Genomic DNA, 23,709 nt, shown 5'->3' with positions numbered 1-23,709 from the left:
AACTCCATGACATGCTTTGTCTTGGAAGTTCTCCCAGATTTTTGTGTTCCCTGAATTCAAAACTGAATTGAGGTCCTGAATTTCTAACAGACAACCCTGAATCGGTAATGTCAGCTGACCAGAAGTAGGACTTCTATTCACTTTGGTCAAAAAAACAACCTTGTTATAAAAGAAGGTACAAAATACATATAGAGATGATGATTTTAAGTTTACATTATTGATCATTTTGGGAAAGTGTAGCAATGAGTTTTTCAATTGTGCCTTTTACTTAATCTTTTTTCTTTTATTTTGGTCATAGTGTATGGCTTGCAGGTGGGATCTTACTTCCCTAACTAGAGATTGAACCTGGACCCTTGGCAGTGAAAGCTCTGAGTCCTAACCACTGGACAACTAGTGCCTTTAGAAATCTATCTTTTAAAAATGTTTGAGAGCATGAATAGCCAAAACAAGATAAAGAAAGGAAAACAAAATGGAAGCATCGCATTTCCTGATGTGATGTAAAACTTTATTATGAGCTATAGTCATCAGAACAGTGTGTGGTGACATAAAAACAGACACACAAGTCAATGAAACAGAATAGAGAACCTATAAATAAAGGGTCGTTAGTAATATGTGGTCAGTTAATTTATGGTACAGAGGCAAAAAATATACACTAGGGAAAGGATGTTCTCTCCAATAAATAGTGTTGGGAAAACTGGACAGCCATGTTCAAAAAGAATGAAATTAGATTACCGTCTTACACCATATACAAAAATCAGTTCAGAATGGATTGAAGACCTGAATGTAAGATCTGGAAGCATAAAACTCCTAAAAGAAAGCATAGCAAAAAAATCTCTTGACATTGGTCTTTGCAATGATTTTTTAGATTTGACACCAAAAGGAAGTGCAACAAAATAGGAAATTAAGCAAATGGGACTATATAAATATAAAAGCTCTGCACAGCAAAGGAAACCACCCCCCAAATGAAAAGGCAATCTATGGAATGGGAGAAAACACTTGCAAACTATATATCTGGTAAGGGGTTAATATCCATAATACATTAAAAATTCACATGATTCAATACCAACGCCCCCTGCTCCCCAAACAACCTGATTTAAAAATGGGCAGAGGAACTGAATAGACATTTTTCAAAGAAGACATACAAATGGTCAGCACATACATGAAAAGATGCTCATTGTTGATCATCAGGGAAAATTTTAACATCACAACCACAGTGAAAGATCATCTCACAGCTGTGAGTATGGCTGTGATAGGGTGAGTGAAAGTTGCTCAGTTGTGTCCGACTCTTTGTGACCCCATGTACTATACAGTTCATGGAATTATCCAGGCCAGAATACTGGAGTGGGTAGCCTTTCCCTTCTCCAGGGGATCTTCCCAACCCAGGAATCGAACCGGGGTCTCTTGCATTGCAGGCGGATTCTTTACCAACTGAGCTATCAGGGAAGAAGGGCAATAAACTGTGTCGGTGAGGATATGAAGAAAAGGGAATCCTTGTGCACCGTTGGTTCACAGTTGGTTCAAAATAAGTGCAGCCAGCATGGAAAATGGAACTACCATGTGACGCAGCAGTCTCGCTTCTGGGTATACGCTCAAAGGAAATGAAGCTGTATCTCAAAGACAGGTCTGCACTGCCATATTCACTGCAGCATTAATCACAATAGCCAAGATCTGGAGCCTCCTAAGTGTCCATCAACAACAGATGAACGGATAAGGAAGATGAAAAAGCAGGAAACCCTGTCATTTATGACAACATAGATGGATCTGCAGGGCATTACACTAGGTCAGATAAGCCAGGCAGAGAAAGATAAAATTGCATGATATCACTTACATGTGGAATTTTTTAAAAAGTCAAACACATAAAACAGGGAGTAGAAAAGTTGTTGCCAGGGGTTGGGGGCTGGGGGAAATAGAGACAGGTTGGGGAAAAGGGTACAAACTTTCAGCTACAAGATGAACCAGGTTGGAGAGTGATTTTACACTGACAAATAGGTGATGGGTTCCCTGTCTCACTGTTGGTTCTGTGTCCCTTCTTCCACCAGCGTCATTTCACACTGTAGTTTTCCCACTATTTTCACAGTCATTCTCAACTTGTATTTCTGATTAAAATTAATTTTTGCAATATTAACACCTGTCAATATCTCTGCACTGCTAATGTTGTCTTATTTCCCTTGAGTAGAGCTGTGAGTTTATTCCTCTTCACCAGGGCCTGACCACACCCTGTTTTTTCTTTTTTTTTTTTTTCACTGAGATCCTGTGGCCATGTGTCCCACGGTGGATTCTCTCGCTGCTGTGTTTGCTGTGAAAATACCAGATTCTTGTGCCTCTTTACTAGTAAAGTGACAGGAAGCATCAGTCGTCACCTGGAACACGTGTGTGCATGCCTGCTCAGTCACTCAGTCGTGTTCAAATCTTTGCCACCCCGTGGACTGTAGCCCACCAGACTCCTCTGTCCAAGGGATTTTCCAGGCAAGAATACTGGAGTGGGTTGCCCTTTCCTCCTCCAGGGGATCTTCCCCATCCAGAGATGGAGCCCAGTGGAAAACACACTGTGCTCTCAAGAGTTTCACTCAAAGCCACGATTTTATAGAGAGTCTGGGTGAACTCCGGGAGTTGGTGATGGACAGGGGGGCCTGGTGTGCTGCGATTCATGGGGTCGCAAAGAGTCGGACACGACTGAGCAACTGAACTGGACTAAACTGAACTGAACTGTAAGGCTTGCTTTGTTTTCATGATTTTCCGGACATTTTGGCAACACCAAGTCTAGAAAAACCACTTGAAAAAGTTGGGATTACTTTTGGGGATTTGTGAGTGACAAGATGTCTTTGTAGGAATGTTTAATGTTACTCTTCCCCTCTTCCACCAGTTGTGTGCACTTTGCGTCTGAGGAGACAATAAGCAACCAACTAATTAGCCAGCGATTTCAAAACTTTTTAACATACATAATATAAAGCAATAAAGAGGGCTAATGAAATGTCTAGAACCTCTATAATTCACGGGACACGCCTTGATGAGAGATGCCCATTTTATTTTAATAAAAACAGCTGGACTTAATCTCATTCTCTCTCGTGGGCATCCACCAGAGGCTGGAAAGGAGGTCTTTGTCTTAAGGAGACCACCCCGGCGGACTGCGCTCCCGAGCGCACGGTTAGGTGGCGGCAAGGGGTACCATGCTGGGCCGAGGGCCCGGGTCTGCGGTGGGCGGGAAGGAGCCGCTGTCCTCCACCCTCTCACAACCCAGGCCCAGGTCGGGGGAGCGGGCGGGGCTCCGGGCTGGGGGCGGGGCTGGGGGCGGGGCTCAAGCTCCGGGGACCCACACCTTTCAGACTGGGAGCCGCGTCTCTGCCGCCGCGCTCCGCTCCCGCGCTACTCTCCGCGGTCCAGACCGGGAAGTTGCCGGTTGTCCCGAGCCGGGTGGGCTGGACGCGGCGGTAGACAGAGTGGGCCTTGCGCAGGGAGCCCGGACACCCGCAGAGCCAAGGCTGGGTCGTCGGAGAGGCTGCGCGTACCCGTGAGCATCCGCGCTCTGGGACTTGCCCTGTTCCCCTCGGCAGCCCCGAGTCCTCGTCCTGCGTCGGCGCCCTGCGTCCCTCCCCGAGGCGCGCAGGTGTCGCCCGCCGTCTGTCCTCTGGGAGCGGACCCTCCGCCCGGCACCCGCCTGCTCTCCGGCCGCTCCCGCGCGCCCATGCGACCGGCGAGGCCAGGCGCCCCGGTGCCGGCGCTGCTCCTGCTGGCGCTCGTCCTGGCCCTGCGAGGGACGCAGGGGAGGCCCGGGGGCAGCAGGGGCGCGCACGTCGCGGGCGAGGAGCCGAAGCCGTCCCTCCCCGCGGCCTCTCGAAGCGCAGGTGAGTAGCCCCGCGCGCCGAGCCTGGGGCGGGGGGGCTCCGACGACCCCGAGCGGCGCTGGGTTGGGGCAGCCTGATAGTGCACCTCGGAGAATAGGCGTCGCTGCCGGTACCTGGCGCTCAGGGAAGGAGGTCATGAGATTATTAGATGTACCGCAGCCGAGACTTTAGTGACCAGAAACCCATCTGGCAGAAGAACCAGCCCGAAGCTGCCCTTCCCGGTGTGGGAGGCCTTGGGGGTGCGGGCTCGCAGCCTGAGGACCTGCCTTTGCGTCCCAGAGGCAGAGGCCGGAGGACAGGTCAGCACCTCGCAGTGCCTCGTGCCGGCCTCTCCGAGTTTGGGAATAAAGTCAGATCACCGGCGTCTGGAGCCCCGACGCTCTTCTGAGCCCCTTGGAGCTGGCGAGGGGGCTGGTTGGGGATGCTTAGCTGAGTCCCCCTCCCGGCTCCCACGCTGCCCACGGCTCCCGAATCAGCTCTGGGCGCTCAGGATCCTGACCACTTAGTTGCCCAACGAGTGATGGAGTAGAAGGGGTGGATGGGGAAGGAGAAGTAGCAGCCAACGTCGGGGGACACCGAGGTGGAGAGGATGGCGGGTGAAAGAGCAGGAGACGTGAGAAGCCTGAGACTAGGAGGACTGACCGGGCGCTGGGGTGCAGGGCGCGCGCAGGGCAGGAAGGCGGGGGTGTGTGGGAGTGAGGGGGTAGGTGGGGGGTTGGGGAGGAAGAGGAAGCCCCTCAGAGGTGTCTCTGGAGCCTGTGCGCACGTGGAGATGCCCGCCTAGGCTGGGAGCAGAGGCGCCCCTGGGGGTTGTACCCCCTGAGAGGTCGGAGCACAGGGCGGCAGTCTTGCTGTCATTTAGCCGCTCAGCACACACCGGACGTACTTTGATGGGTGTGGGAACACAATGAACCAACATGATTGGTTCTCGTGCTGAAGGAACTCGTGTTAGACTTGTCCACCCCGAATGTCTCAGCAGTCTGGTCCTGCCTTTGTCTTGTCCTGCCCATCAGTCACCCTGGTTCAAGACAGGCTGTCTGCCTAGCGCCAGGAGTGCCCCCTGCTGGGGCCTCAGAATAGACGGTGGGCTTTCATTACTGGCATCCTGGCTTCTCCACTGTTCCACCATCACACCAGCAGAATGGAGCAAAGCATCATGCCCAGAATTCTGCAGGAGAAGGGGAGCACTGGGGTATCCTCTACTGAAATAAAGACAGGGTTGGCTGACTGAGAAAGTGGGCAGTTGTGGGACTAGAGGGAGTTTGGAGGAACTTGGGAGAAGGAATTGGTGTGCAATGTGTAACAGGTGGCGCTAGTGGTAAAGAGCCCACCTGCCAAGGCAGGAGACATAAGAGACAAAGGTTCGATCCCTGGGTCAGGAAGATCCCCTGGAGGAGGGCATGGCAACCCACTCCAGTGTTCTTGCCTGGAGAATCCCATGGAGAGAGGAGCCTGGTGGGCTACAGGCCACAGGGTCGTATAAGAGTCGGACACGACTGAAGCGACTTAGTATGCATGCATACATGCACACACACGGGAAACAGAAGTATGAGGGGCTTTTTGAGAGTTTGATAGAAAGGCTTTGCCTTTTCAAGAGGTGACAGTACATTCTTCTGCAGACTGATGGAACCAGATTTGTGTTACTACTTTTTTTTTAGTATAAAACCTTGCTGGCATGAGGCTTACAGCAGGGATGTAAAGGCCATTTATGAACAATTACAAATGAATATTCTTTGTAGCACCAGACTATTTCCTCCTGTCACAGATAAGCAGCGGTTTCTCTGGGTTTTCCAGGGAAGTCCTAACTTCTCTTGATGGCAGGACATTAAGTCCCCTGTGACCTGCCCTCTCTTCCTTTCTGGGGTTCTCACAGGATTCAGGTTGCATGGGTTGGTCCTGCTCCTCACAGACTGGCAGCTGCTGCCTCTGCCTTGCCACCAGCCCCAGGAAACACTTCTCTTGCCTCTGACTGTCAGAATTCACCTCCTCTCACAGGCCCTTTTCCTCTGTGATGTCTTTGCATCTATTTCTTTGTTAAGACAAAACAAATCTGAATCCTAAATTCTTTGCAGTATCATCAGTGAAATATTACAGATGCTGTACATTCCAAAAACGTATTCTATCAAGTTCAGTTCAGTTAAGTCGCTCAGTCATGTCTGACTCTTTTCGATCCCATGGATTGCAGCATGCCAGGCTTCCCTGTCCATCACCAGCTGCCAGAGCTTACTCAAACTCATGTCCATCGAGTCGGTGATGCCATCCAACCATCTCATCCTCTGTCATCCCCTTCTCCTCCTGCCTTCAATCTTTCCCAGGATCAGGGTCTTTTCCAATGAGTCAGTTCTTTGCATCAGGTGGCCAGAATCCTGGAGCTTCAGCTTCAGCATCAGTCCTTCCAATGAACACCCAGGACTGATTTCCTTTAGGATGGACTGGTTTGATCTCCTTGCAGTCCAAGGGACTCTTAAGAGTCTTCTCCAACACCACAGTTAAAAAGCATCAATTCTTTGGCACTCAGCTTTCTTTATGCTCTAACTCGCATATCCATACATGACTACTGGAAAAACCATAGCTTAGACTATATGGACCTTTATCAGCAAAGTAACGTCTCTGCTTTTTAATATGCTGTCTAGGTTTATCATAGCTTTTCTTCCAAAGAGCAAGCATCTTTTAATTTCATGGCTGCAGCCACCATCTGCAGTGATTTTGGAGCCCACAGAAATAAAGTCTGTCACTGTTTCCATTGTTTCCCCATCTGTTTGCCATGAAGTGATGGGACCCGATACCATGATCTTCGTTTTTTGAATGCTGAGTTTTAAGCCAGCTTATTCATTCTCCCCTTTCACTTTCATCAAGAGGCTCTTTAGTTCCTCTTCACTTTCTGCCATAAGGGTGGTGTCATCTGCATATCTGAGGTTATTGATATTTCTCCCAGCAATCTTGATTCTGACTTGGGCTTCGCCCATTCCGGCTTTTTGCATGATGTACTCAGCATATAAGGTAAACAAGCAAGGTGACAATATACAGCCTTGACATACTCCTTTTCCAATTTGGAACCAGTGTGTTGTTCCATGTCCAGTTCTAACTGCTGCTTCTTGACCTGCATGCAGGTTTCTCAGGAAGCAGGTAAGGTGGTCTGGTATTCCCATCTCTTGAAGAATTTTCTACAGTTTGTTGTGATCCACACAGTCAAAGGCTGTAGTCAATGAAGCAGAATTAGATGTTTTTCTGAAATTCTCTTGCTTTTTCTATGATCCAGTGGATGTTGGCAATTTGATATCTGGTTCCTCTGCCTTTTCTAAATCCAGCTTGAACATCTGGAAGTTCTCGGTTCACATACTGTTGAAGCATAGCTTAGAGAATCTTGAGCATTACTTTGCTAGGGTGTGAGATGAGTGCAATTGTGCATGAGTTTGAATATCTTTGGCATTGCCTTTCTTTGGGATTGGAATGAAAACTGACCTTTTCCAGTCCTGTGTCCACTGCTGAATTTTTCAAATTTGCTGGCATATTGAGCCTTTTCACAGCATCATCTTTTAGGATTTGAAATAGCTCAGCTGGGATTCCATCCATTAAGTATTGTGGTACAATTTTAAATAATTTGAACACTAGGTATATTAAAAACCACTGTATAAAAGACACTAGGATGAGATGGTTGGATGGCATCAACCACTCAATGGATATGAGTGTGAGCAAACTTCTGGAGATAGTGAAGGACAGGGAAGCCTGGTGGGCTGCAGTCCATGGGATCACAAAGATTAGGACACTACTGAGCAACTGAAGAAACAAAGTATTAAAAATCAGGGCACCCACACATATGACACACATGTGTCCTTGGACTGTCAGCTGTGAGGGCCTGGGAGCAGCCACGTCCCAGTAGCAGCAAGTACATCACCCGGTGTCCAGACTTTGGTTCTGATACCATGCTCTGTAAGAGGAACTGGGGCTCCTCGGAGAAATGACTGATGCTAACACAGGACAGGAGATGACTCGGGATGAGCTTGGAGCATCTGTTTGTACCTGAATGTAAGGAAGTGATAAAAATTCAAAACACCATCAACAACCCCTCCCTCCAATGATGGCAGATTTTTACTGGAAAGAATTCTGTCTCTTGTCTTCTACTAAGCACAAACGACAAATGCATTAGTTAGTAATATTATATCGTATTGATTATGAAGGAACTCAGTGCTGAGGATTCAAGACGTTTTATGTCTTTTTTGGAAGATCTAGAGTACAGCTCTCAAACATGCAAATGACTCTCCTAAGAGTTCTTGTTAAAGTGACTCTTAGATCTGGGCCTGAAATCCTGTATTTCTTACCACCAACTCCCAGAGATCCATGGAACTGAGCTACTACTACATATGAATTGTTTTAAATACTTATATTTTCCCTCAGTGATTCTTTCAGCCCTGATGTAATAAATCTAGTTCTTATTTTTGAAAGTATAATTGTTTTAATATTGAATTGGCCAAAAAGTTCATTCGGGGTTTTCCATTGGCTAGTATGGGAAACCCCAAATGAACTTTTTGGCCAACCCAATATATTGGGAAAGAGAAGAAACTTGGGGTTTCCCAGGTGGCACTAGTGGTAAAGAAACTGTTCACCGATGCTGGAGACATAAGAGACGGGGGTTCTATCCCTGGTCCAGGAAGATCCCCTGGAGGAGGGCATGGCAACCCACTCCAGTATTCTTGCCTGGAGAATCCCATGGACAGAGGAGCCTGGTGGGTACAGTCCATAGCGTCTCAAAGAATAGGACAGGACTGAAGTGACTTAGCAGAATAAGCATGTCATCTCTTTAAAGGAAATGGTAACTCAAGGAACTATATAACAAATATTTCAGTTCAAATTCATAAAAATGGTGGATTGAAGCACACAGTAACACCCTTCAGTACCTCAGAAGGTACCAAGGATCCACCAACATGGCTTTGTATGGAATTGATCATGGCAGAGCAAATTATCTTTTTGGTAAGATATTAAGTTATATGCAGGTAAAAGCAATCACTAAAACACATTTTTTGTTATTTTCTAGTTGTTCTGTGTTATGATTTTTTATTATTTCACATGATCTCTGCTCATTTTTAAATAAGAAGCAGGAACAAGAGATAAACTTGCCAACATTATATACATAATATGCAAATCTGTTCCTTTAAAAATATATTATTGTAAACTTAAAATTGATGAGGGTGGCAGATGGTAACTGTTTTGGTTAAATAAAAACTAGAAATTTTCATAAATTGGATGAATGAGATGAGAGGTTATTCAAGTTGCTCCAGGATAATTTTCATGCATTACCTAGGGATCTTTTTATTGTTAATCCATCTGTACATGGAATCTCTTATACCATTGTCATTAGCTACCAGAGGAATGAAGGATACATTCTATCTTTGCACTGTCCAGCATGGTAGCCACTGGGTACTTATGACCGCTGAACACTTGCAGGGTGGTTGGTCCAAACTGACATGTGCTGTGAGTGGTAAATACACCTCAGATTTTGAAAATTTAGTATAAAAAACATAGACCACCTTCTTTCGTGCATGCATGCTGAGTCACTTCAGTCATGTATGACTCTTTTTGACCCCATGGACTGTAGCCCTCCAGGTTCCTCTGTCCATGCGATTCTCCAGTCAAGAATACTGGGGTGGGATGCCATTCCCTTCTCCAGAGGATCCTCCTGACCCAGGGATTGAACCGGCATCTCTTACATCTCCTGCATTGGCATGGGTTCTTTACCACTAGTGCCCCCTGGGAAACATTGATTACACATTGAAAGGATTATATTATGGACTTACTAGGTTAAACGATGGAGAAGGCAATGGCACCCCACTCCAGTACTCTTGCCTGGAAAATCCCATGGACGATGGAGCCTGGTAGGCTGAAGTCCATGGGGTCGCTAAGAGTCAGACATGACAGAGTGAGACTTCCTTTCACTTTTCACTTTCATGCATTGGAGAAGGAAATGGCAACCCACTCCAGTGTTCTTGCCTGGAGAATCCCAGGGACGGGGGAGCCTGGTGGGCTTCCATCTAGGAGGTCGCACAGAGTCAGACACGACTGAAGTGATTTAGCAGCAACAGCAGCAGCAGCAGGTTAAACGATGTATTAAAATTTCACCTAATTTTTTTTTACTTTAAAAAATATAATCAATATTTTGCATTGTTAAATATTACATAATATTTAAAATTTTAAATCACTATTTTCAAATATTTAAAATTACTAAATTATTCTTTTGAATTAGTGGTTCTAATGTTATTTTTAATGAAGAAGACACATTCGAGAAATTTTAAAGTTTTTCTTTTTTTATTTTCAGAAATATTCCCAAGAGATTTGAACTTAAAAGACAAATTCATCAAGCATTTCACAGGTAAGCATGAACTTTATCAGTGGTTCAATTAAATAAAAAGACTGTATGCTGATTACTTCATGAAGCAGTGAGGATTTGAAGATAAATGTCTGTGAGAGGCTCACAGTTGGTTCAGGAAGGTGGACAAATCCCATTACCTAGTATTAATGTGATATAAACCAGATCTGGGTGAGTGATAGAAGTGTAAGCAGAGTTTAGGGAGACACAGGAAGTGGATGGTTTTGCCAAAGACTACGAGGAACAGCTGTCGGGGACACAACGTGTAAGGTGGGCTTTAAGGATGAGTAGAATTTTCCCTTACCAGAGAGGCATTCTGGTCAGAAGGAATCCTTTGAATACGTGGTGTGATCTGGGACAGGCCCCGGGCCATTTAGGCAAGAGTGTGTGTGGCCAGGGGCAGAGTATGGCTGGATCGGTGGGTGGAGTCATGTGACGAGCTCTCCGTGATACACTGGGGGTGTAGCCATGTTGCCCGGCCAGCAGCACAGTGGAGGTGTTTCGCTCAGGGCAGAGCAGACTTCCTGATGGCCCATTGTCACCTGGTCAGTACATGTGGCTTCCCTCCCACGGCACTCCTGGGCTCTTCATGCAACTTGGTGAATCATTACAGTTATCCTGTGCCCCACATTCTAGCAAGTCACCTAATCATTGTGAACTGTGCACCCCACCTTCACTCCATTCCTAGTCTTCTCCTAGTGGTGAAGAACCTGCCTGCCAATGCAGGAGATACGAGTTCCATCCCTGGGTCAGGAAGATCCACTAGAGAAGGAAATGGCAACCCACTCCAGTGTTCTTGCCTGGAGAATCCTATGGACAGAGGAGCCTGGTGGGCTACAATCTATGGGGTCACAAAGAGTTGGACACAACTGAGCAACTTTCTCTGTCGGCACTCTGGGCTCTTCTTCTACCACTTCCATAAAAGCAGACTTCAGACATAGGGATGAATTTTGGTGTGGACTATCTTGGTTTGTGGGGAAAGATAAGGGAAGTCTCAATACCCTGTCCACTTTACAGTAGTCCTTGTCACTTATAAGACACAAATCAATCTAAGTAGAAAGTGGAATAAATGTCCCTGCATAGAAACTTCATTCCTGTTAAATACAAAACTGAAGAGCATAAAGTAGAAACCAGAGATATTTGTTTTTTCATTCTTCACGTCCTCTTAATTTGCTCTCTGCAGATTTTTTCCCTCTCCTATCTAGAGCTTTTGTCTCTTAATTATTCTGAAGAGTTTTTCTGAAATTGAAGGTTCTCTTATGTGAGTTGTTGAGACTGTGAAGTGAATTTTGATTGTTTTTTACAGACACACCTCATTGCCTCCTCCAGAGTCTGGGTCGGGGGAAGATGTGCTCTTAGGCAAGGTCTTTTAAGGGCATGGGAAGATGTAAACCAGGGATATCATCACTATGCAGAAAGTGCTAGGGAGTTGTTTGGAAAACACACCAACGTGTACCATAACCGTTCTTTTCCTGTCCGATAGGGCCAGTCACGTTTTCAGCTGAGTGCAGCAAACACTTCCACAGGCTGTATCACAACACCAGGGACTGCTCGACGCCAGCTTGTAAGTAGCTCGGGTCGTTTTCGTTCTTTTAAAAAATTCTTTGGGACTTCCTTAGTCCAAGTGGCTAAGACCCCGTGCTCCCAGTGCAAGGGGTCTGGGGCTCAATCCCTTGTCGGGAAACTAGATCCTGCCCCAACTAAGACCTGGCACAGCCCCCCAAAAAACTTTATCCAACTGTAGATGCATGTAATCTTAAACTTCAACTGTCTGTGAGTGGGAAATAATAGACTAAATATTGTAAGACGTGCTGTTTATAATATTGATGGTACTCACACTTAATGTGTGAGTGTGTATGTGCTGTTGACACTGTAAAGGAATGAAACCACATTCTAATTGGGACTATTTCAGACAAATCTGAAAAGAGCAAGATTTCCTTAAGGACCACGGTATTTGTCAGGATTTAAACATTTTATCATTTAAAAAATTCCTTGGCACAAATAAGGCAGTCTCATATAAATGAAAAAAAAATGACCATAAAGTATAAGTAAAAATTTCCTCATAAGTTTTTAAAAAAATAGTTTCATATCACATCATTTATATAACAAGTAATAGATTTTTTCCTGAATAATGGTAGCATGTATTTTAAAGGTTGTCTAATGAATTTTTTTTGATACTTAAGTTACTGAACTGAGTAGCAATTCTAAACATAATATTTAAATGCTCTCCTTTATCTAAATCGTGATTAAGTATGGTAACTCGTTGCCTGTTTTTAAATTCCTTTCTCAGTCTAAACTTACTTTTCAAAGACAATGAACTTTAAACATTTTGTAGTTTTTTCTTAAACTAAATTGTTCATCTTGAGGGATATTTAATTTTACCCAGGATGTTGAGTCAGAGTTGTTGTAAGTTTTTCAAAAATGCTTGTGTTTGATGACTAGGGAGGATGAGTCCTGTTGACATCTAGGCAGAATGATTAAGTGGTAGCTCAGCCTGGTGGAGAAACTTTGGGCTTTGGAATGAAGCTGAATCCTAGCTATGAGATTCTTAACATTTTCAGGCTGTTTTCTCATCTCTACAGTGAAGACAGCAATAGCATCCAGCTGCTTACATCAGTAGGAGAATTAGTGAGAAAATCCAGTTAAGTCCTTGCTCTATTAGATGCTTATGAAATTATAGTTATCATTACTAAGCACTAGTGACAATAATTTAACACAGCTTTTCCTACATTTGTAGTAACTGTACACATAATTGTCTCTTAAATGTTTTTCCTAGATTACAAAAGATGTGCTAGATTGTTAAAAAGACTAGCAGTGAGTCCTCTGTGCTCGCAGACGGAGAAGACCTACGTGTGAGTATGTATTTATCAATTTTCCCTTTTCTGTTTAACAGCTTGATTTCTTAAGAAATTTTGAACAATTAAAAAACCCCAGGAAGCTGATTTTAGCACCACCTAGTGAACTTAATCTGTGGATTTTCCACTTTCTAAATGGTGTATTAAATTAATAAAAAAAAGTATGTCCTCAACAATGATTGAATTAATAGAAACAGATTTTTTGGCAACCTTACTGTTCCTGAGTGATTTTTAAAAATATTTCAAATTTGATGTTATTTCATATCACATGCAAATATACATGAGATGAACAAAACTATTTAATGGTCTGCCTTTTAAAAAAACTGGTCAAAATAGATACAGTCATAATTTAAAAGTAGACACAGTATAATAAAAGTAGGACCCTAGAATTTTGATTTATACAATACAGGTTAAGATAAGAGACACAGTATTAGAAGAATAGAAGGAAAAGCAAATAATCAAACACATGATGAACATGTAGGCATTGTTTGCTCTGGTATATATTTTGCCAGAGTGAAATGGTAAGTCAGAATTTTCATTCTGGCTAAATTACCCTTGGAGCTCTAGAGCAATAAAGTATTGGTATGACCTAAATAAATCAAATGTAAATTCTAACATTTGTTTACAATTATAGAAGCCCCACCAGGGCTTCCCTTGTGGCTTAGCTGGTAAATAATCTGCCTGCAATGAGGGAGACCTGGGTTTGAGCCCTGGGTTGGGAAGATTCCTTAGAGAAGGAAATGGCTACGCACTGCAGTATTCTGGCCTGGAGCATTCCATGGACTATGTAGTCCATGGGGTCGCAAAGAGTCAGACACAACTAAGCGACTTTCACTTTCATAGAATCTATGGGAAAGACTGAAAGGTATTCATTTCCGGGCAAAGATCTTTCTAATCTTTGTTGTTCTTTCCAGTGTAATACAAAGTCAACATTTTGGGGGTGTGTCGGGGGGTGGTGTCAGTGTATCAGGACCATGGACAAGTCCTTTTAAAGCCACTGACTCCTCAGCTTTTGCGTCTTGGAGAACCTGTAATTTAGAAGTATCTGTGAATATCTTCGGAGAAGGCAATGGCACCCCACTCCAGTACTCTTGCCTGGAAAATACCATGGACGGAGGAGCCTGGTAGGCTGCAGTCCATGGGGTCGCTAAGAGTCAGACACGACTGAGCGACTTCACTTTCACTTTTCACTTTCCTGCATTGGAGAAGGAAATGGCAACCCACTCCAGTGTTCTTGCCTGGAGAATCCCAGGGACGGGGGAGCCTGGTGGGCTCGCACAGAGTTGGACACAACTGAAGCGACTTAGCAGCAGCAGCAGTGAATATCTTAATCTGGCCAGTATAACTTGTTCAGTCACTCAGTCATGTCTGACTCTGTGACCCCATGGACTGCAGCACGCCAGGCCTCCCTGTCCATCACCAACTCCTGAAACTCATGTCCATTGAGTTGGTGATGCCATCCAACCATCTCATCCTCTGTTGTCCCCTTTTCCTACCTTCAATCTTTCCCAGCACCAAGGGCTTTTCAAATGAGTCAGCTCTTCACATCAGGTGGCCAAAGTATTAGAGTTTCAGCTTCAACATCAGTCCTTCAAATGAACAATCAGGACTAATCTCCTTTAGGATGGACTGGTTTGATCTCCTTGCAGTCCAAGGAACTCTCAAGGGTCTTCTCCAACACCACAGTTCAAAAGCATCAATTCTTTGCCACTCAGCTTTTTTCATAGTCCAACTCTGACAGCCATACATGACTATTGGAAAAACCATAGTCTTGACTAGACAGACCTTTGTTGGCAAAGTAATGTCTCTTCTTTTTAATATGCTGTCTAGGTTGATCATAACTTATTCTATCTCAAATAACTATATGGGAATTTACTTCTCCATCTGATAGTTTTGTGGTGACCTTTACTGAGACAATTCTGACCTACTGTTGTTGCTTTTCTTATTTTAAAAGCAGTGATAAATTAATAATAATAATTGGCACTCAATTCTGCATATTGAAAATTGCTGAACTAAAAAGCTGCCCTTTTTTAGGTTAAGAAATCGAGCTTATGAATAATTCTTATGAGTAAGTTTATATAAAGTCCAAAAGGCAACATAATAACTGGAAAAGTTCTCAAAGAAACAAGTATTATAATTTAAAATATTAAATGCAAACTTACATTCTCCTTGGACAAGGTTCATAGAGGACAGAGCTGATAAACAGGCCCTTTTGAAATTGCAGAGTTTGGAGATTTAGTGAGGTCTTCTGCAGGAGTCATCTCTGATGGTTTGTCTCCAAGGAGTTAACAAAGTGTTAGAGTATTACAGATGAATACATTTTAGGAATATTTTTGCGTCATTTAGGTGATGCCAAGTTCATTTTTTGGCTGATGCAGGTGTCTCATTAAAACTTCAGTGTTGGAAGTCATCATTTAAACTTTCTAGGGAATCCCCTGGTGGTTCAGTGGTTAGGACTCAGTGCTTTCAGTGCCGAGGGCTCTGGTTCAATCCCTGGTTGGGAAACCAAGATCCTACAAGCCGTGCAGTATGGACAAGAAACAAATTTGAAAAATAAATAAAAAAACGAACTTTCTAAAAGTATGGATAAACCCTTCGCCTGCTCCACACACACTTTAATGTACACCCTCAGGGTTACACTATAAATTAAGAGTCCACAGATTCTTTAAGCAAAAAAAAATATAGCTATATTAAAACTGTGCATATGTGTAAGTAGGATAAAAACCTGGTCATAAATAACATTTTTTCTTCTTCCCTCTCACAGGCATTTCTTAAGAATGTAAATCTAATTTGAAAGAAAAAAAGTATCTGGGATCATACTAAACATAAAAAGAGATGAAACTTCTAATTTTATGGTGTATTAAGATGAGTGAAATAAGAAACTTCTCAGAAATAGCTGGTGATCTGTGTCCAAGCGTGAGACAAGATCTTCCCTGGTTTATCTTCGTGTATACAGAAATTTGAAAATGTTGAATGCAAAGTTCAATTCATATATTGCAAATAGAATATTAAAATTTACGCTATTATACTTTATTTTTGCTATATATGTGTTATTTTATTATATGGCTAACATTCTATATATGTATGAATTATATATTTAATTATGTAAATTATGTCTGATCATGCCAAAGAGAAATGATATTTTGGGTATGAGTTTTCATAACATGCTTGTTGAATAATCATGTATGAAGTCCCCTTTTATAATTATAATTTAATAATATTTAATACATCTATTCAGAATTTGTTTTTATTTGCATTAATTTGAGCTGTAAATTTTATTAAAACTGAAATATGAAAAAAATCTGTGTTGTTTTTCTTTGAATTAAAGGCATTTGTAGGAGAGGTCATATTATTGAAATATGATACTCTCTCTATATATATTGTTCATATTCATTTTCTGAACTGATAACTAGGATCCTGAGACCTTTTTTGAATTTGGAGCATATAGTGAAGTGAAAGTCGCTCAGTTGTATCTGACTCTTTGTGACCCCATGGACTATACAGTCCATGGAATTCTCCAGGCCAGAATACTGAGTGGGTAGCCTTCCCCTTCTCCAGGGGATCTTCCCAACCCAGAGATCGAATCCAGGTCTCCCGCATTGCAGGCAGATTCTTTACCAGCTGAGCCACCAGGGAAGCCCATGGTATTGCCACCTTAAATAAAAAGTCCGCATGAACCTCATGGGGGAGAAGAACGTGTCTGTGCTTGGGGCTTTGTTTGGAAAACAACATACCCTGACACAATTCATCTATTTCACTTAAAAACAATAATGGAAAAATGAGAAACCTAAATAAGACGATAGGAAACCCCATCCTTTCAGAGAAGGTAAAACATGATTTGCTTAACAATGCATCGCAGTATGGTCACAGCTTTTTTAAGGCTTCTACCCTGTTTGTGCTGGTGTCATGGAGACGGGGCTCCGGACTGGCCGTTGCTTCCATTTTTAGCTCCTTTGTCCCTCCCGTAACTGTCCGTACGTTTGTTTGTGTCTGAAACACACACACGTCTTTGTCCATCAGAAACACAAGTGCAGAGGGCCCCTTTGGTTGCAAGGATATTGTGAAGCTACATTTTCAGTTTTATTGGTTTTGGCCTCTGGGCAAAGATGGACAAATAAAGACACAAAACAAACTTTGGTGTGTGTGAAATTCTGCTGTAATGCCATGTAGGGAAGAATGAGAAGAATACCAGAGTTTTAGTCCCTTGCATTTACATAGTGATTATAATATTGGAAACATTTGGAAATCTTTTTTTTAAAAAGGATGAGTTTATTGATTTATTTTTGGTCTTCACTGTGGCGCACAGGCTTTGGTGCCCTGGAGCATGTGGGATCTTAGTTTCCTGAAGGAAAAACTAGGAGGGATCATACCCGTGTCCTCTCCATTGGGAGGCAGATTCTTAACCACTGGACCACCAGGGAAGTCCTGGAAAGCTTTACTCATGAATCTCTATAGAGCTGGTGTCCTCTATATTTTACAAGCGAAGAGGCGATTGGATGGTGGCAAATGAGAAGTTATTAGTGAGACATAGTTGGCTGAAACAGAAAACAGCCTAAACAAGCTGTATGATTGGTATGGTTTCAATCAGGTAGGTAATTTCAGATGGAATACTAAGAAATTAGATTTTAAACATCCTCATGGATGACTAACATGCCTCACTCAGAAACATAGTCTGTGCCATATGTGTGTGTGTCTGTGTGTGTTCATTGCACAGTTATGTCCGACTCTTTGCAACCCCGTGGACTATAGTCCTCCAGGCTCTTCTGTCCATGGGATTCTCCAGGCAAGAATACTGGAGTGGATTGTCATTTCCTACTCTAGGGGATCTTCTCAACCCAGGGATCAAACCTGGGTCTCGTGCATTGCAGGTGGATTTTTTACCATCTGAGCCCCTGGGAGGCCCATGCTATGCTACATGTCTACTCAAAACCTACAAAGATTGACTGAAGGTATCTCTAGTTGACATTTATATTACTACAATTGATCTTTGAACAACATGTTTCTGAACTGTGTGGATCCACTTACAGTGGATTCTTTCCAGCAGAGAACGCTGCCGGTCTTCACGGCCCATCCCAGGTGGTTGAACCCAAGGATGTGGGGAACCGTGGCCTTGAAGGTTATAGTCAGAGTTTTGACTGGGCAAGGGGGGTGGTCAACACTCCTAACCCCACGTTGTTTGAGGATCAACTGTACTTGATATGATTTTCTCACTGTGCTGACTTTGACAGAGGGGAATTAGAGATAAAGGGTCTTTTAAATTTGTTTCCACAGAGGGAAATTTCTCACATGGGGAGATGAGTGATTGAATGAGGTAAAATATGTTTATTTAGTAAAGTCGCATCTCAGATGACATCTCAGAAGTCATCTCACTGTCTAAACAGCAAGACAAGAGGGTGACCATGGTTACTCCAGAACATGGGGACCACATCAGTTCAGGTGGCTGTTCTAAGCTGGTCACCTGAGGGACTTGCAGACCGCTCAGTGTGGCCTCTTCATCCTGTGCTTATGATGAGCAGGGGTTGGGGGAGGTGAGGAGGGAAGGAGAGAGGAGGAGAGAGGATAGTTTGCATAGGAGGAACTCCTCTGTGGCCTGTCCGCACCAGGTCGTTGCATCTCTAGAGCCTGGTATAAGAGTGCATCTGAGTGACTGCTCAGCTGATGGGCACGAGTGACGCCACTGGGAACCTTCTCTCTCAGCTTGGCTGGCTGTGTGTTGAGGAGCAGCAGCTGTGACGATCAATGACAGCTCCAGGGACTCACTGTAGTTTGGAGACAGCCCCGTGGTGGCGGGGGTATTGAGAGGTTGACCTTCCCCTGGATCCAATCCCCTCTTGGAACAGGGTGCTATCCATACAGTTTTCTTCAGTTCCGCTGCAAAACAAAAAGGGAAATGAAGAACTAAAAATGTTTTTTTTTTTATTATTCATGTATTTTGGCTGTGCTGTACAGCTTATGGGATCTTAGTTCCCCAACCAAGGATTGAACCCAGGACCCCAGCAGTGAGCATGCCAAATCCTAACCAGTGGACCTCCAGGGAATTCCCAGGAACAACACTTAAAAAAAAATGACAAAACCAACTTCTTGGTTGTACAGAACATTGCCAATCAAACCATGCCTGCAGGCTGAGTTGTTTCAGTCGTATCCAACTCTCTACAACCCTATGGACTGTAGCCCACCAGGTTCCTCTGTCCATAGGATTCTCTAGGCAAGAATACTGGAGTGGGTTGCCATGCCCTCCTCTGGAAATTAGTATACATAGTATCTCATATTAGCCAGAAAGGAGCCAGGGCTTTCCTTAAACTGGGGAATGCAGCCATGACCCGCAGAAGTTTAAGAACCTTTAACTGACTTGATCAAGCCAATTTAACTGACTTGAGCCCTGAGTCTGTGGGTGGTATGAGATGTGGAGAAGGCCTCAGGAAAAAAATTCTCTATTTTTTGCAGCAAACTATTAATTTTCAAACAAATAAGTGTTTAGTTTGTTTTATTTTATCAAATATGTTAGTGTGTGTGTTCAAAATTACCCAGTTCCCTAATAACAGAAACAACCAATTTTATTTTTTATTTAAAAATTAAAAAATTTTGTGTTGGTGTATAGTTGACTTACAAAGTTGTGTTAGTTTTAGATGTACAGTTAAGTGATTCAGTCATACGTGTATTTCTTTCTTTCCAGATTCTTTTCCCACACAAGTTATCACAGAGTACTGAGTAGAGTTCTCTGTGCTTGCTATACAGTAGATGCTTGTAGAAACAGTCAATTTTAGATTAAGCACACACACACACAAAGACCATTTATGGCAGGATTCTAACTCATGGGTTCATACTTTGACCTCGAGAAGGACAGGCATCCGGGATCCACTCTTTCCTTAACAGTAAGAATTCGTGGAATTGACCTCAAGAAGACCAGCATTGGTGAGGTTCAGCTTTTAAAATGCTCGATTTCCATGCCCCTTCAAAAGGGACAGGAAGCAACAGTTAGAACTGGACATGGAACAACAGACTGGTTCCAAATAGGAAAAAGAGTACGTCAAGGCTGTATATTGTCACCCTGTTTATTGTCACTCTGTTTATATGCAGAGTACATCATGAGAAACGCTGGACTGGAAGAAACACAAGCTGGAATCAAGATTGCCGGGAGAAATATCAATAACCTTAGATATGCAGATGACACCACCCTTATGGCAGAAAGTGAAGAGGAACTCAAAAGCCTCTTGATGAAAGTGAAAGTGGAGAGTGAAAAAGTTGGCTTAAAGCTCAACATTCAGAAAACGAAGATCATGGCATCCGGTCCCACCACTTCATGGGAAATAGATGGGGAAACAGTGGAAACAGTGTCAGGCTTTATTTTTATGGGCTCCAAAATCACTGAGGATGGTGACTGCAGCCATGAAATTAAAAGACGCTTACTCCTTGGAAAGAAAGTTATGACCAACCTAGATAGCATATTCAAAAGCAGAGACATTACTTTGCCAACAAAGGTTCGTCTAGTCAAGGCTATGGTTTTTCCTGTGGTCATGTATGGATTCGAGAGTTGGACTGGGAAGAAGGCTGAGTGCCAAAGAATTGATGCTTTTGAACTGTGGTGTTGGAGAAGACTCTTGAGAGTCCCTTGGACTGCAAGGAGATCCAACCAGTCCATTCTGAAGGAGATCAGCCCTGGGATTTCTTTGGAAGGAATGATGCTAAAGCTGAAACTCCAGTACTTTGGCCACCTCATGTGAAGAGTTGACTCATTGGAAAAGACCCTGATGCTGGGAGGGATTGAGGGCAGGAGGAGAAGGGGACGACAGAGGATGAGATGGCTGGATGGCATCACTGACTCGATGGACGTGAGTCTGGGTGAACTCTGGGAGTTGGTGATGGACAGGGAGGCCTGGCGTGCTGTGATTCATGGGGTCTCGAAGAGTCGGACATCACTGAGCGACTGATCTGATCTGATCAAAAGTTTAAGTTTTTAATAGGGAGGAACTGAGTAGCCTAGATAGAATCTTGTGTTGACATCAAAGAGTGAACTTTGGGAGGAACTGAGTAGCCTAGATAGAATCTTGTGTTGACATCAAAGAGTGAACTTTGTTTGGCAACTTAAAAAAAATTATTTATTTGGCTACTTGGGGTCTTAGTTCCCTGGCCAGGGATTGAACCTGGGCCCCCTGTGTTGCACTGGGAAAGCAGAGTCCCAGCCACTGGACTGCCAGGGCAGTCCCTTGTTTGGGAAAGAAAGCTGCTCTTCACTGGCTATGTTGCTTCCTGGGGGTTCCATATTTCCAACTGCCTGTCAAAGCTTCTCACTTCTGTGAAATATTGAACGTCTCTTTAATCCATTTGCTTGACTTAAAAGCCAAGAAGAGAAGCTATAATAGGGACACAGAGGAAGAAGTTGAGTTCTGTTTATTCTGCTAATCCCACTGCTCCGCTGATTCATCACCAGTGTGCACAAGGGCCCTCAGTGATTCATGGAAAGGACTCGCCTTTGCTGTAAAGAATTAGGATCTACCCCCATCACTGTTTGCAGTTATGTCATTATTATTAAAATAGCAGCCTCCAAAATTAGAATTTTAGTTCATCAGCTTCAAAGCACTTGTGGAATGACTTTAAATATGAAAATATCCATAAATTAAAGATGTTCTAAACCAAGTTCTAATGGAAACTATTTCATGTGTACCAGGGTGAAACACAGACAGTAACTATTTTTGAATGCATGCTGTGTGCAAAAGCTTAGACTGAGCTGTTTCTCACCCTTATTTAATTCTTATGAAGTTAAATTATGAGGTTCAGCCTTATTTTACAGTCAGGGGACTGAACTTCCTCAAGTATGTGTAGAGTCTTCACCCTAGCGGAGTGAAGCCTGGGTCCCAGATTCTCTGACTCTATGTCCGATAGACTTCGGACGCTACCGAGTGGCTCAAATCGTCTGAGAGCTTCCCGCTGGGTTAGCACATGAGGCCACTGGGTGTGTCTCCATCCAGAGGAAGGAGCTTGGGTCCTGGTGTCTGCAGGGCAGACGCGTCAGGAAGGGGAACTCACAAATCAGCTTGGACAGACAGCATGAGTTACTTCAAAAGCCAAAGTCATCACCAGAAAAGGCAAAAGCACGCAGCAAACCTGAGATGCGAGTCTAGCACACAGCAGAGAGAGAAGTTTGGTGTTTGGATAGTGCAGAGAGCAGAGACTTATGGGGGCTTTACAGTAGTCATTTAAGGGGCAAACTGTGAACAGAACTAGGGTAGCTATCCCAGGGTGCACAGGAGAGGCACTGTGTGGAATCTATCGCCCAGAGGAGCTCCATGGAATCGCCTGCCTCCTTTCCTCCTGTGACCCGTCACTTGCCCAACTACACAGAACCAGGCTTCTCTGGGGCTTTTGGTGGGAATCCATATTGTGTCTGAAGCCTCTCTGAAGTTGAACCAGGTGTGGACACTGTTACCTGTGGTGCTTGGGGACTAGGTCTCTTATTCCAAGGATTTTGGTTGTATTTCCCAATAATGGGGTGAGTCCTAAGACCAAAGACCCACGTGGTTCTAAGCATGTTGGCTAAAGTGAGAGGTGGTGAAATGGATGTGACGTGGATGGAGTGGGAAGTTACAAGCTGCTGGCTGATAGGTGTGCAGCGCCACATACACAGGGTGTCCCCCGAGATGCGTGCTCCAGATGCTTCAAAACTTCTTCCCTAGACTGAACCAGACCCTCTGGCTCAAGCCTATGCGACATGCAAACTCACACCCGCAGACCAGGTGACCCCTCCCAGCTTTTCTCTGATGGTAAGTTCTACACCTGGCCCCTGTGGTTCCAGAACCCCATCATTCCCACTAGATCAGGTACCTTAATTCCACTCTAGCGTCCCCCAGCACCATCTCTGCCTCCAGAGCTGCAAAGCTCTTCCTGTTTTCTTGGTGAATGGCGTTTCTTCAAAGTCTTCATAAGGAACGTTGGTAGATTGTCCTCAGTGGAATCATAAAAATACCCATTTATGAGAATCTTCAGGGTTCTCCTCAGAGTTCTAGTGATGTCCTGGCATTCTGACCTCATGTACAGCAGGCTGTGGCTACATTTAAGCTTCATTTAGCCAATGGAACAGACCATTCCCTGGAGCTTGAACCAACCCAGGGAATCCACATCCCAGACGAGGTCGACTGCTGTCAATGAATTCAGACAGGTTGAGTCTCTCATTCTACCCTTCTCGGTCCACATCTTTAGAGTCCACATCCACTGATGCCCACAGATTCTGTCAGCCAGTGGGCAAAGTCTTTGAACCTTTGGTGCACACATGATTACCTTCCAGAGCAGATCTTATTCTTTACCATCTGGGATATTTGGGGCTCTAACTCATTAGCACCTGGAGGCAATGGGAGGTAGGCGTGTGTGCTGAGAACTGGCATTCGTTTGGAAAACAACTTTTACGGGTGTGTCACCGAAACACTTGTATGCTTTGTTGTTGTTCAGTCACACAGTCGTGCCTGACTCTTGGCGACCCCATGGACTGCAGCACTCCAGTTTCCCTGTCCTTCACTGTCTCCTAGAGTTTGCTCAAACTCATGTCCATCGAGGCGATGATGCCATCCAACCATCTCATCCTCTGTCATCCCTTCTCCTCCTGCCTTCAATCTTTCCCAGCATCAGAGTCTTTTCTAATGAGTCAGCTCTTCCCATCAGG

At 44.0% G+C, this 23,709-nt stretch overlaps 1 protein-coding gene across 1 annotated transcript; it reads left to right on the top strand.

The window, feature by feature from the left end:
* Positions 1-3,682: 3,682 nt before the first annotated feature.
* Positions 3,683-16,283, top strand: ALKAL1 (ALK and LTK ligand 1). Its single transcript, XM_027560619.1, has 5 exons — positions 3,683-3,842; positions 10,153-10,206; positions 11,687-11,767; positions 12,980-13,055; positions 15,823-16,283. Exons 1-5 carry the CDS (start codon positions 3,683-3,685, stop codon positions 15,839-15,841), a joined length of 390 nt encoding a protein of 129 aa, XP_027416420.1. The 3' UTR covers positions 15,842-16,283.
* Positions 16,284-23,709: the final 7,426 nt, after the last annotated feature.

The sequence above is a fragment of the Bos indicus x Bos taurus genome, chromosome 14 (genome assembly GCF_003369695.1).
Source record: "Bos indicus x Bos taurus breed Angus x Brahman F1 hybrid chromosome 14, Bos_hybrid_MaternalHap_v2.0, whole genome shotgun sequence".
NCBI classification, from domain to species: domain Eukaryota; kingdom Metazoa; phylum Chordata; class Mammalia; order Artiodactyla; family Bovidae; genus Bos; species Bos indicus x Bos taurus.
The sequence above is the reverse complement of the archived record's forward strand: the minus strand, read 5'-3'. Positions and strand labels throughout refer to the sequence as shown.

What these genes read in the sequence shown, in the direction of transcription:
- ALKAL1 (XM_027560619.1), top strand. Translation starts at nt 3,683, where the DNA reads ATGCGACCGGCGAGGCCAGGCGCCCCGGTGCCGGCGCTGCTCCTGCTG. An exon ending in CGCGGCCTCTCGAAGCGCAG is followed by an intron (nt 3,843 to 10,152) that starts GTGAGTAGCCCC and finishes TTTTATTTTCAG; the next exon opens with AAATATTCCCAAGAGATTTG. An exon ending in ATTCATCAAGCATTTCACAG is followed by an intron (nt 10,207 to 11,686) that starts GTAAGCATGAAC and finishes CCTGTCCGATAG; the next exon opens with GGCCAGTCACGTTTTCAGCT.